Raw genomic sequence first — 13,971 nt, forward strand, 5'->3', positions numbered from 1 at the left:
ATTCATTCCAAAGTGCTAAGTTGGAAGATGAGGAAGCCATGCCCTGGAGGCCCTCAGGAGCCTTAAGATAACTGTTTCCCATTCTGCCAAACCCAGACAGGATATGTTCTGTAAACTGTTTCTGCCTCGAATTAATGCCTGAGGAGTGAGGTAAGGAAGATGTCAGCAAGTCCGTCTCTGGCATAGTTGCTGGCTGGCGTGAATCCTTGTTCCACAGACTGAGGGAGACGGGAAGGGAAGGTTGAAGTCAGAATGTCTATTTTAAAGGGGTAATGACTTCACCTCAGATTTTGAAGAATAAGAAGATAGGAATCCAGTTTGGGTACATGCTGTTACTAGAAGGATCCAAATAATTGGTTCTCTGAGCCATCCTTGGTGGGCTTGTAGCACAGCAATCTGTGGCGTTTGATACTCGCTGAATCCCGACTTCCACCAACCTTACCAAAAGGCCTTTTTTTAGTGCCTTAGCCATACTCTGGCACCACACAGAGATGCAACCGTACCATCTAAGCTGTCTTCTGAAGGGAAGCATCTGCATACCTCTCTGCCCCAATTTCCCAAGCCTCCCAGAGATCGCCAGCAAACCTTTATTTTGGCGAGGTGTTAAAGTACACGCTTGGGAAGGCAATCTGTACCATGAGTGATAAATTGACAGGAACGATGTCACAGAAAGAAGTAAATATTGCCATAGTGACTGCCATTAAAGACATCCAGTCTCAATGCTGTGTAGCGCCAACTAGATTCACTTTCCAAAACTGCTTTATCGTTTCAGTCTTTCAAAGGCTTTCCACCTCTTTAGTCTGCCATTCAGACCCCCTCTGGTTTGACCCTTACCTCTAACTGGAACAAATGTTACTCTTCCATACAAACTTTGCTGTAGCCTGCACTATGTGGTATGGAAGCCACTATGGGCCTCATGTGGCTCTCGAGTACTAGAAATAGGGCCTGTCACCTAGACAGCATCTGCTGTGTTGTCACTATCTTTTTTATTCGTGTCTAACTCCCAGTCAGATTGTAGGTTTCTGTCTTAGCACCCTACCCACAATGCTTGATGTGAAATATGTAGACAGTAGACATTCCATAGTTCAGCATAAGTGACCTCCCAAATTCAGCTAAAAACCTCGACAACATTCTCAGCAAGTTCCTCGTTCCGCCTACTACACCAGTCACCAAATCCTACCCAAATATTTTACTTCATGTATCTTACATTATCTCTCCCTCATGAGTGGTCTTTCCAGGCTCTTTCAGTTCATCCCACTCACTGTTTTTAAGAGCATGTACATATGTGCCAGGCACCATTGCAAGGGCTTCACAAACATTACCTAGTTCATCCGCTGTACCAGCCCTGTGCCGTGTATTACTCCTAATCCCAGTGCACTGTGAGGGACTGCAGTCACAGGTTAAGTAATTTGTCCAGAGTTTCCCAGTTAGAAGTGCTGGAGCCAGGGGTGACTGGCTGGCTCAACGGGAAGAGTCGCTCAAGTGGCTCTTGATCTCAGGGTCATGAGTTCAAGCCCTATGTTGGGTATAGAGCTTAGTGAAACAAAACTTAAAAAAGAAGTGGTAGAGCCAGGATTTGCCCCTGGCTTAGAGCTCATTCTCTACAGCTCACTTTGCTGCCATCCTATCTAATGGCTCTTCAGTGGTCCTCAAATTTCTCCATGAAACCCCAGGAGGAGGCCATATTGAAGTGCCCTTGCCACAGAAAGTGGCTCCTCGTTTTTACCTTTCCATGTAAGATTCTGTTTGGGGAAAAGGGTCTGTGGCTTTGGAGAAAACCTTTTTTTTTGAAAACCACTGACTGAGGGCGCCTGGGTGGCTCAGTGGGTTAAGCTGCTGCCTTCGGCTCAGGTCATGATCTCAGGGTCCTGGGATCAAGTCCCGCATCGGGCTCTCTGCTCAGCAGGGAGCCTGCTTCCTCCTCTCTCTGCCTACTTGTGATCTCTCTCTGTCAAATAAATAAATAAAATCTTTGAAAACCACTGACTGAATACATAAAAAACCCTTGACAGTCTGGTCCCAGTCCACCTCTCCAGCCACATCTGTCTACTGCTTACATATGATTCAACTACACTGAGCTCACTTCCCTTAACAATGTCTTTTTGTCTTTCCACGCTTTTGTGTAAGTTGTTCCTCTGCCTGGAATGCCTTTCCCTTGTCTACCCAATGAATGTATTCAAGGCTCAGCTCAAACACCTTGTGAAGTTGAATGTGAACTTCAGCTAGATTGCACAAGGTCAGAGTCCTCCTTCCATCACTTCCTAGCCATACAACCCTGAACAAATGACTTAATTTCTCTGTCTCATCTCTTCTCATTTTTCTGGTGACGAATGATTAATTCATACCTAACTCACAGACAGGTGAGGAGTAAATGAATTAATACATGTAAAGAAAGAAAAATACATGCCAGCTATTGTTAAAAATGAAATTTCCCCTGTGCTTCCCCAGGCAGGGGTAATTATATCTACTTCACTGGTATAATGCCTTATTCCTACAACTTTCACAGTGTTTATTAGATTGAAGAATATTAATTTCATTGATTCTAAGGCTTTCACATTTTAACATCTCAGGTCAGGGTGCATCTTAAAATCAATTGTCTTAGGGGCCTGGGTGGCCTAGTTGGTCAGTTAAGCATCTGCCTTCAGCTCAGGTCGTGATCTCAGGGTCCTGGGGTCAGGTCCCACCCACATGGGGCTCCCTGCTCAGTGGAGAGCCTGCTTCTCTTCCCTTTGCCGCCCCCCCCCCCATGCTCTTCCTCCTGCGCGCGCGCTCTCTCTCTCTCAAATAAGTAAAATCTTAAGAAAATCAAGTGTCTTAGATTTTATAAAATGTATTCATTTTATCCAGTATCCTTCCTGGACTATAAATACTGACTATAAACTATATATCCCCGCCCCCATTTCTCATCTCCTCTCTTCTGCCAGTACCTAGCTCACTGCCTGCCACATGGTAAGTAGGCACTAACAAAGTATTTGTTGAATGAACAGATAATGGTGATGAAAGAGGCAAAGTTTACAACCACAAGAGTGAAGGGTACCCTTGAAAAGTAGTCCAGTGCTGTAAGTGACCTTTGGCAGTCCGGGAAGCCATTTCAGAAAGAAGAATTTGCTCACTTAGACCTTGATTCCCACTTTATGATACAGCAGTAGGAGACATTTCATCAAGATTGTTTGTCATAAAATGATCTTTGGGAAGCTGCACTGACCATCAAATCTGAAACAAAGCCAGTTCAGAGATGAAAATCATGGCAGGAGGGTGGGGGAGGGCAGGAAACCGTACAACCCTCATTTTGTGTCAGAAAACTTCCCCAGAGGGGGCACCTGGGTGGCTCAGTCGGTTGGGTCGGGTGCCTGATTCTTGGTTTTGGCTCAGGGTCGTGAGATCAAACCCCAAGTCTGGCTCTGCACTCAGCACAGAGTCTGTTTGTCCCTCTCCCTCTGCTCCTCCCCCTGCTTATACACTCTCTCAAATCTTTAAAAAACAAAAAAGCACCCCCAGAGGATTCCCTGTTGATGGCACCACTGTCCCAGCTGGCCTTGCCTGAGGTCTCAACACCCTGGTGACTTCTCACCTCAACCCTCTTCAGTCGGTGGCCACATTCAGTCGGTGGCCACAACACCCCGGTGACTTCTTACCTCAAACCTCTTCAGTCGGTGGCCTGCATTTGTTCTTGAATCCCTCCCCTTCCTCGTATTCCCACTACCATTTTTTCCTCTTACCTATCATAGCTTCCTCATTAGTCCCCTAGCTTCTAGGTCTCCGGCCCATTTTTGCACACTGCTACCAGTACTTTTTCTAAAAGCAGAGAGGCAGTCTTGTCACTCCCTTAAATCAAATACCTTTACTGATACAGCCGTCTGCACATTACCTAGTCTGGATTTCAGACTACCCAACCTGCCTTTCCAGTTCAAATCACCTTTCAGGTTTTGGGGGTGTTTTTTTTTTAAGATTTTATTTATTTATTAGAGAGAGGGGGAGACACACACACACATATATACGTACATGAGTGGGGGGAGGGGCAGAGGGAGAAGCAGACTCCCCGCTGAGCAAGGAGCCTGACATGGAGCTCAATCCCAGGACCCCAGGATCATGACCTGAGCCACTCTGGCACCCCAGCTTTCAGTTTTTCAACTCTCACATGGAGCCAAGTCTCTACATATTTTGCATATCTTGTGTTAAATATATCAAAATTACTTTCACCTATTTCTTACTGTTTCAATGTGGCTACTAGAAAGTTTAAAATTCTGTATGTGGCTTGCGTACTTCTTTTGGACAGCACTGGTCTAGATCTTGCCTAAACTTCAATAGCCAACTCAAATAACACCTGTTATTCTATGAAGTGTTCTGTGACTTAACCGATGACTAAAATAATTTCATTATCCTATAGCACTCTTATCTTCACCTCTCTTAAATCCCACATGCTACTTTCTCCCCCGGGTTACAAATATTAATGTCTGTGTGAGTACAAACTGTTAAGGATAGTATTTATTGGGGCACCTAGGTGGCTCAGTGGGTTAAAGCCTCTGCTTTTGGGTCGGGTTATGATCCCAGGGTCCTGGAATCGAGCCCCGCATTGGACTCTCTACTCGGCAGGGAGCCTGCTTCCTCCTCTCTCTCTGCCTGCCTCTCTGCCTGCTTGTGATCTTTGTCTTTCAAATAAATAAATAAAACCTTAAAAAAAAAAGGGATAGTATTTATTTAAAAATAAATAAAACTCCTTCACTAGATTGTGAACCAATTAAAAAAGCAGTGGGGGGGGGTTACTGAGGGTAGTACACAATATATTCACTATTAGGACCAAAAACCCCTTTGCTGTCGTAATACAAGCTACAGAAAGCTTGACAAAATCTTGAATAAAGTGAATGCAGCCATTTTCAACAGAGGATTTGTTCCTTGTAGGATGTATGAGAATCTCCGGAAGGGCATAAGCTTTTTAAGTTTATCCGAAGGAATGTGTGTTTCAAAAGAGGAAAATACTGCTCTGAGGGGCTTTCCCAGTGGTCAGTGATGCTTACGTCAGCATTAAACTGATGTGTCCTCTGAGCTGGAGTGGCAGAAATAAGTAAACCATACTCCCTTCTGAAAGCTCACAGTCTGTGGGAGAGACAAACAAAATTGTGTTTTCAACTTAGTGTTTATACCCCTCTCTGTCTATAAAGAGATTGGGGGCGCCTGGGTGGCTCAGTAGGTTAGGTGTCTGCCTTCAACTCAGGTCATGATCCCAAAGTGCCGGGATGGAGTCCCACATCTGGTCAGTAGGGAGCCTACTTCTCCCTCTGCCTGCAGCAACCCCTGCTTGTGCGTGCTCTCAGTCTGACAAGCAAATAAGTAAAATCTTAAAAACAAACAAAAAAAAGAACTGATTCAGACTTAATCAGAAGTAACTCAAATGCAAGTGAAATGGTGACAACGCACAAAAAAAAAAAAAAATGAAGAATAGAGCTTTATAGATTTCATCCCAGTTGTGTGTGTTTTTAAGAAATCTCTATACTGAGGCGCCTGGGTGGCTCAGTGGGTTAAAGCCTCTGCCTTTGGTACCAGTCATGATCCCCAGGGTCCTGGGATCCTGGGATCCCACATTGGGCTCTCTGCTCTGTGGGGAGCCTGCTTCCTCCTCTCTCTCTGCCTACTTGTGATGTCTGTCTGCAAATAAATAAATAAAATCTTTAAAAAAAAAAAAAAAGAAAGAAAGAAAGAAAAAGGAAAAAGAAATCTCTATACCCAGTGTAGGGCTCGAACTCACAACCTTGAGATGGAGAGTTGTGTGCCCTACCAAACAGAGCCCGCCAAGTGTCCCTCATCCCAGTTTTACAACTGGGAAGCTTCAGGCAGAGGTGAGACAGGTAGGACCCGAGGGGGAGTACAGAGGGAAGGAGAGAAGGAACATCCCGACTAGCCTCCACCCCTCCCGCTCTCTCTACCCAAGCGTGATTCTGTAAGGTGGAAAGTGCACTGGGTCAGACAGACAGGGTCAGACAGACATCAGGGCCAGACAGACAGACCAGCGCACTGAGCCTGTCTCATCTTTGAAAGCACCAATACTTGACTCGGAAAATTAACGAGAGGACTGAATGTTGGGGTGCTGCGCGCACTAGGGGTGCAGACAGCTTCCGGTGCCTAGCCCGGGCCTGCCTGAGCGCAGTGAGGAGTGGATAGAGCAGGGAAGGGAGTGGCTGCCGGGGCGGGGAGGGGGGGTTGGGGGGGCATACATCCCTTGCGGGAGAGGAGCCTTTGGAGTGCCTACAAGGCCACTGATTGGGTCAATGGTGCCTGCCCTGAGCTAACTAACGGGCTGCACTTCTGGGGCGCCCGGGGGGGGGGGCCTACCCGGTATTGCTGCACCTCCTCGTCCCGCTTCTGCCTCACGAGCGTGATCTGGTCCTCCAGGTTCCTGTTCTGCAGCTGCAGCTGCCGGGCCTCTGCCTGCAGGGGTCTCAGGGCCTCCTTCATCTCCTGGATCTCTGCCTGGGTCTTCTGGAGGGCTTTGGCTGCCGCCTCCTTCCTCTCCAGGAGGCGCAGCAGCTGAGGCTCGTACTCCTCCTCCAGGCCCTGGCGGCTCTCAGCCATGAGGTTCTCAAACTGGGCAGAGAGCCGCCGGCTCTCCTGCAGAAAGTGCCCGTCGCTCTGGCTTGGCGGTGCTTCGAGCTGTTGCCGTAACTGCTCCTTCTGCTTCTGGTAGGCCTCGCGGAGCCCAGCCAGTTCCTCGGAGAGCTGGGCCGCCCGGGCGGTCAGCGCCTCCCGCAGCTCGTTGAACTGGGCCACGTCCTGCCGGCGGCACTCCAGCTGGTACTGGTAGGCCACACACTCCTTGGTCACCTTGAAGAGCCTCTGCTTGACCAGCCGGATCTCCTCCCTCAGCCCGTCCCTCTCCAGCTCGGCTTGGGCGTGCCGCTTGTAGGCCACCTGGATGTCTTCATGGACCCGCTGCACCTCCTGCAGGGCCGGTTCCCGGAGCAACACCAGCTCGTGGATGAGCTGGTCCCGCTCCTCCTCCAGCTGGGCCACGGCTTGCACGCACTGCTGGAAACGCTGCTCCAGCAGTTCCAGGTCCTCTATGCTCAGGCTCTCGGTGCTGGCACTCAGCCCGGTGCTGAGGCCCTCCTCAGGGCTGGGTTTCTCCTCGCATGTGACCGTCTCTCCCCCATCACCGGTCTGCTCTGGGCTTGCGCTCTTTTCCGGCTGCGCCGGCTCTTCCACACGGGGGATCTCCTCTGGCTTCACAGGCTCGTCCACGTGCAGGGCCTCACCTGGCTGCCTGGTCTCCTCGATGTACAGGGTCTCCTCAGGCTGCTCCGTCTCTTCCACACACAGTATCTCGTCTAGCTCATCAAGGTCACCTGTGTCCCCCAGGTAGAGAATGTCCTCTAAGTTCAAGGTCCCCTTCAAAGACAGAGTCACTTCTGGGTCCAGAGTCCTGGGCTCATGGGGGGATTCCAAGCTCTCCTCTTCAAGAGGAGAAGTGGCTTCTGCTCTTGTCTCCCTGCAAGAGAAATGACTTAAAGTGAGAGGACAGCCACCATCCCAGGATGGTTGGCAACGGCAACCATTAGGGTTATTTATATCCATATCCGGTTCCCACATCTCAGAGAGCACTTGTCTGCTCCCTCCCATCAGTCTGTCCCCCTCCACGCATAGCTCAGGTCCCCCAGCAACACCCCCGTGATGTCAGTGTTTAGACCTTCAAGGCCAAGAAACTCACACCTGAGCCACCACTATTTGTTCCACTGTCATAAGAAAATTCTAGCGCTGAAGTAAAACCTTCTCTGCGATGTTTTTTTTAATTTATTTTAGGGGCACCTGGCTGCTTTAGTCGGTTAAGCATCTGCCTTCAGCTCAGGTCATGATCCCAGGGTCCTGGGATTAAGCCCCCCGTCAGGCTCCCTGCTCCCTCTGCCTGCTGCTCCCTCCTTGTGCTCTCTGTCAAATAAATGGTCTTTAGGAAAAAAAAAAAAAAAAAAAAGATTTATTTGTTTTAGAGAGATAGTGAGGATGGTGGGAGGAACAAAAGGAGGAGAGAGAAACTCAAGCAGACTCCATGCAGAGCCCAGAGCCCAACCTGGGCTCCATCTCACAACCCTGAGGTCACACCCTAAGCAGAAACCAAGAGTCAGATATTTAACCAACAGCGCCACCCAGGCAATCCTTGTCTGCAATTTTTACCTAGGCTTGATTCCTCTTTCTAGGATCAGACAAACCTACCTCCTTTCCCATGTAAGTTCTTTAGACACCTAAAGAAAACGAACATCTTTTGATTATTCCATGCATGCCAAAATGTCCAGTGCCCTCCTCATTTGGGTCACTTCCTTTTGACTAGGCTCCAAATTGTCGCCGTTCCTTGGGGATGGGTATTGGAAACAGCACCCGGGTGTGCTCTGAGCAGTGAATCTCTGGACACTATACACCTATTGCTAAAGGCCAGTAATAGAACAGCTCTATCATATCATTGGCAAATACTGAGTTTGACTAAAAGCCTTAAGAAGTTTTCTCACACACACACACACACACACACACACACACAAGACTTCCACACCAAGTGCTTTTAAATCACTCTCTTGTTCCTGTAAAACTTCATTCATCTTCTTGGGGCATCGAGGTGGCTCAGTCGGTTAGGCATCTAAGTCTTTTTTTTTTTTTTAAGATTTTATTTATTTATTTGACAGAGATCACAAGCAGGCAGAGAGGCAGGCAGAGAGAAAGGGGGGGCAGGCCCCCTGCTGAGCAGAGAGCCCGATGTGGGGCTCGATCCAAGGACCCCGAGATCATGCCCTGAGCTGAAGGCAGAGGCTTAACCCACTGAGCCATCCAGGCGCCCCTAGGCATCTGAGTCTTGATTTTGGCTCAGGTCATGATCTCAGGGTTGTGGGATTGAGCCCCACCCACGTCGGGCTCTTCTCTGGGCATGGAGCCTGCTTGAGATTGTCTCTCTCTCTCCCTCTGCCCCTTCAAACCTCCCCTCTTCCCCCCCAAACCCCCCCTCCGCACTCCAAAACAAAACAGAACAAAATGAAACAAGATCTCATCTTGTTAGGATTGGCTCCTCTGGTCTGTCAAAAGACTCTTTTTTTTTTTTTAAGATTTTATTTATTTTTTTTGACAGACACAGCGAGAGAGGGAACACAAGCAGGGAGAGTGGGAGAGGGAGAAGCAGTCTCCCTGCCAAGCAGGGAGCCCCATGTGGGCTCGATCCCAGGACCCTGGGATCATGACCATGACCTAGGGTCGAAGGTAGACGCCCAACAACTGAGCTACCCAGACGTTCCCGTCAAAGACTCTGAATTCAGATTCTGTGATTCTGGCTGAGAAGCTCCTTAACCCAGCTGTCGGCTCCCTGCTAGCTTAACCAGTGCCTCTTAAGGAATAGCCTCCTGTTTCTTTGACCTTCAGATGGCTCTGGTCCTTCCTGTTTCAACTGCATTTTACCTACCTTGGATCTCTAAGCAATTTTTTGAAAATATAAAATACCATGGAAATAACAACAATAAATGACACTTATAAAGGTCTTACATGTGCCAGGCTGTGTTCTGAATGGTTTATGTTTCTCAACTCAGTTAATCCTCATAACATTTGTATGAGGTAATTGTATTTATTTTCCCCATTTTACAGATCGGGAAAATGAAGTTAAAAGAGATTAAGTAGTTTGCTCAAGGGAACTCAGATACCCCATTGGCACCAGTTAGAAGACAGACTAAATTTGAGTATCGTTTTCAAGAAAGCTACCTTAGCTATAATGTATAAATGAAAAGCCCCTGTATCAAATAATTTCTCTGTCTTGGGGTGCCTGGGTGGCTCAGTGGGTTAAAGCCTCTGCCTTCGGCTCAAGTCATGATCCCAGGGTCCTGGGATCGAGCTCTGCATCGGGCTCTCTGTTCAGCAGGGAGCCTGCTTCCTCCCTTGTCTCTCTCTCTCTGCCTACTTGTGATCTGTCTGTCAAAAAAATAAATAAAATATTTTTTAAAATAATAATAATAATTTCTCTGTCTTGAAAAAGCCTACTTGTAGGGTGTCTAAGTGTCTCAGTCGGTTAAGCATCTGTCTTTGGCTCAGGTCACAATCCTGAGATCCTGGGATCGAGTCCCAAATTGGGCTCCTTGCTCAACAGGGAGCCTGCTTCTCCCTCTGCCTACTGCTCCCCCTACTTGTGCGTGCTCTCTCTTTCTGACAAATAAATACTAAAATCTTTAAAGATTACTTAAAAATAAAATCTTAAAATAAAAGACAAGCCTACTTATGTCCAGGTTTTAAGCTCTATATCTTAGCTTCAAGTTCCCACTACAGATTATTTTTATTCTAAGATTTGATCTATTTATTTTGAGAGAGAGAGAGAGCGAGAGAGCATGGGCAAGTAGGGAGAGGAACAGAGGCAGAGGGAGAGAGGGAGTCTCAAGCAGAATCCACGCTGAGCACAGAGACCAACGCGGGGCTCGATCTCACAACCATGAGATCATGACCTGAGCTGAAATCAAGAGTCAGATGCTTAACTGACTACACCACCCAGGCATCCCCAGATTTCTTCTAAATCGTTGTGTATTCTGTCCTCCTCTCTAGCACCCCAGGAATCCCTGTCTCCGCATTCTGTGTCTCAACGGTGGTCCTTGGGAAACCACCAGTGTGGCTTCACCAGGCCCCCGACGTCACTGGCCTCCCAGAACCCAGCACCTGCACTGAAACCTAAAGCTTGGAGACAGCCCCAAGCATCACCTGGTTTGTCCCCATCCCTCAGGGTGTTGTTTAGATCTCTTCACCTGGTGTCACCTGGTATCTCAAGCTACCCAGCTCCCCGGGCTCGCTACCTCCATATTCTCTGGCGCAGAGAAGCGCAGCCTCATACAGCAGGTGGGTGAGGCAAAGAATCCTTAAGCAGCTCTTTCCCTCCCTCACAGAGCCAACTCGCTGAGAACTAACTGATCTCAGAAAGTCTCCAGTCTCTGTCCCCTCCTCATCCCCTTGCCAGGGCCCTACTCCAAGTCATCCCCTCGCACACCGGCACTCCCATGCCCACCTTCCAACGGGCTTTCTTCCTTCTCACGCCAATCCATTCTCTACAGTGCCACAGCTTGCTCGAACATAGCCTTGCCGCCCCACTTCACGCACACACAGCCCACGGCCCAGCATCGATTCAAAGCCCTTAACGATGTGGCCCCAACATCCCTTCGCAGCCTCAGCTCACTCTACTCCCCACCACCCACCCCGTGCTTGACAATCCAGAATATGCACTAACACTTTCACACCTCCTACTCCTAGCCCACTGTGTCTAACGGATCCTGCTGAGAAAATACAGCGTGTTGTACATCATCTGATTAGCAAACGGTCCTGTGCTACCTAGAAAGGTAGCGCTCCTCGGTGCCCGGAATGCTGCACCTGCTCAGCCAGCCAGCCCCTCTTCGATCCTCAGAAGAGCCCCCACTTTCCTAGCAGACGGCCCCCGCACGCTCTTGCTGAGTGATCTCCCCTGGAATGATGGAACGGCGCTCAAGGCAGGATTCCAAATCGTTCACACAAATAGTCATGTATGTGATGCTCATCTTTTACCCTTACCCCATTTTGTACATGAGGAAACCGAAGCCCCAAGCAAAGAACTCACTCAAAGTTCCACCACTTGTAAGTGAGTGGCAGAGCCTGGAAAAGATGGCATCCAGCTCCAAGGCTGGCCGGAGCTCCCGCTGACCCCTCTGTTCCCAGAACAGGCATGAGTTCTAAAACAGGTGCAACAGGGGCGCCTGGGTGGCTCAGTCCTTAAGCATCTGCTTTGGCTCAGGTCATGATCCCAGGGCCCTGGGACTGAGCCACGCATCTGGCTCCCTGCTCAGCAGGAAGCCTGCTTCTCCTTCTCCCACTTGTCCTGCTTGTGTTCCCTCTCTCGCTGTGTCTCTCTCTGTCAAATAAATAAATAAAATATTTAAAATAAAACAGGTGCAACAGCTACAGCAGGTCTAATGGAGCTTACCGATCAAAATAGACTTATTTACCTGCTCGTATGTGTCTACTCGTCCTTAGAGCCCTGCTCAAACCATGTCTCTCCTGCAAAGTATTTCACAGACAAGCCATTATCCCGTTCTCAAGGCCCTCTGTGTACAGCTCATCTTTGCACCTAATGCTCTGTGTTATACCAGTGAGTGTGGAGTGTCCCCTGAGAGTCCATTTCCTAAGGACAAGTACAGTTCTCATTCCCTGTGGACCCCAGGGTGGGGCTCTGTAGAAGGAAGGCAGGCAGAGAAGCTCACTGAGATCCAAAGAGGAAACTTGCCCAAGGTCAAGTGACCTGGCCAGACGTGGAACCCCATCCCCCTGACTCCCAGGCAGCACTGTTACCCCATGAACTATGGTTGCCTCCCTCACCTCCCCCACCCCAGCGTCTGGCCGCTGCTAGACGCTGCCCTCACTCAGCTAGCTGCCACTCTCTAAGGAGCTGGGGAAAAGGGGAGTATGGGCAGAGGCTCAAGGCCTGAGGAGCCCACTCAGCTGGGACCCTTGACCTCAGGCTTCCTTGGACACCAAGCAGCCTGCCCCTGCCAGCCCCTGCGGGTCCTATAGAACTCCAAAGGCTCCCAGCTCTGCATCAGTGCCATGGCCAGGAGTGTCTGTGGCACAGTGCGGCCAGGAGTTGGCGTGTGTCTGCCTGTGCGTGCACCTGAATGTGTACACGGCAATACAGGTGATTGTATGGGTAAAACCACAGTCCGCTGAGTGCTGTGTGGGACACTGAAGGAGGGGACGGCGTGCGGATTTGGACCTCTACCTTCTCAGGGCTGTAGTCGGACCTGGGGCAGAAATCCTCCATGTTGGCCCCAAATTCCTGAGCCACAGGCCCTTTCCCCCTGAGCAGTGGTTAGAGGACAGTGTGGATGACTGGGGGAAGGCCTCCCCTCCAGGGCCTCCAGGCCATTGCCAGGACCCCCCTCCTGCTCCGGGAGGGGCGACCCTCCTCACCCCCATCCCAGGCCTCAAACAGGAGAGAAGGAGCCACCAGAACAGACTCCTAACTCCCAGCTGGCAGCCGCCCAGCCTTGCACCAAGTCCCTTCCACACAGCGAATTCAGCAAACGGAGGCCTCCATCTCCAGTTGCATTTGGGGGTGAGGTCTCAAGGAAAGACGGGAGCGAGCGTCCTCGGCCAGTCTGGCCCCGTGGCATTTGATGGTTGATGACCACCAGTCCGAAAGGGATTCTTCTCACACAGCCCCGGGAGGAGGAGTGGGCACTATAAAAAGCCACGGACAAACAGAGGTGCCGGGACCCCGGGCCTCCCCGGTCTCCCCTCGGCCGGTGGCTACGCCCGATGCCAGGGCCACACCCCGGCTGGCCCACCACCCCCAGCCAGGACAGAAGGCGCTCGCTGGGGCGTGGGGGTGGGGGGCTCATCCAGCGCCCCCTCCCCACGGGACGGCGACGCGGGCCCTGCACTGTCCTACCTCGCGGCCTGGGCTGCGCCGTCCCCGCCGTGCCGGGGCTCCGGGCTTGCCATGGCTGCGCGACCCCGGGCTGGGCGGCCGCGTTATTAATAGCCCGCCCCGCGGGCCGCTTGTTCCGCGCCCGCGCCCGCCGCACTGGCAGCTGCCGCCGACACCGGATCCCGCCCGCCCCGGGCCGGGCGCGCCCACTTGGCCCCAGCTCCCCGCCCGCAGGAGGAGCTAGCAGGCCGTGCGGCCTGGGGCGGGGGCAGGGGTGGGGGGTGGCCGATCTGCGTCTCCCATATCTGCCGGCCCCGAGATCTTCCCGAACCTTCTTTCTCTCACCCTTTCTTTCCAAGAGTCCAGTTGCGGGGGCGGGGGGTAGGGTGGCTCTGCGGCGGGGCAGGGCTCGGGAGCTGGGGGACTGAGAGGCACCCAGCACCCCAGCGCGCACAGGTCGGCGCCCTGCGATCCCCACCCGCGCGGGTGGAGGGGGTGTGGGGGGAGAGGCCGGAGCGCACTGTCCCCCGCAGCTGTCCTAAGGGCTGGGGGGCGGGGTCACGGCCACACCCCGTGCGTTTGGG

General features: G+C 51.0%; 1 protein-coding gene across 3 annotated transcripts in view; it reads right to left on the bottom strand.

The window, feature by feature from the left end:
• SYNC (syncoilin, intermediate filament protein) overlaps positions 1-13,726 on the bottom strand; it is an 18,107-nt gene extending 4,381 nt beyond the window's left edge. For all 3 annotated transcript variants that reach the window (XM_059377059.1, XM_059377058.1, XM_059377057.1), the window contains exons 1-2: positions 13,409-13,726; positions 6,328-7,480 (exon numbers count right to left, since the gene is read on the bottom strand). In XM_059377059.1, coding sequence (XP_059233042.1) covers positions 6,328-7,480; positions 13,409-13,461 — 1,206 coding nt within the window. In that variant the 5' untranslated portion in view covers positions 13,462-13,726. The remainder of the gene's footprint in view (positions 1-6,327; positions 7,481-13,408) is intronic.
• Positions 13,727-13,971: the final 245 nt, after the last annotated feature.

The sequence above is a fragment of the Mustela nigripes genome, chromosome 14 (genome assembly GCF_022355385.1).
Source record: "Mustela nigripes isolate SB6536 chromosome 14, MUSNIG.SB6536, whole genome shotgun sequence".
Taxonomy (NCBI): Eukaryota; Metazoa; Chordata; class Mammalia; order Carnivora; family Mustelidae; genus Mustela; species Mustela nigripes.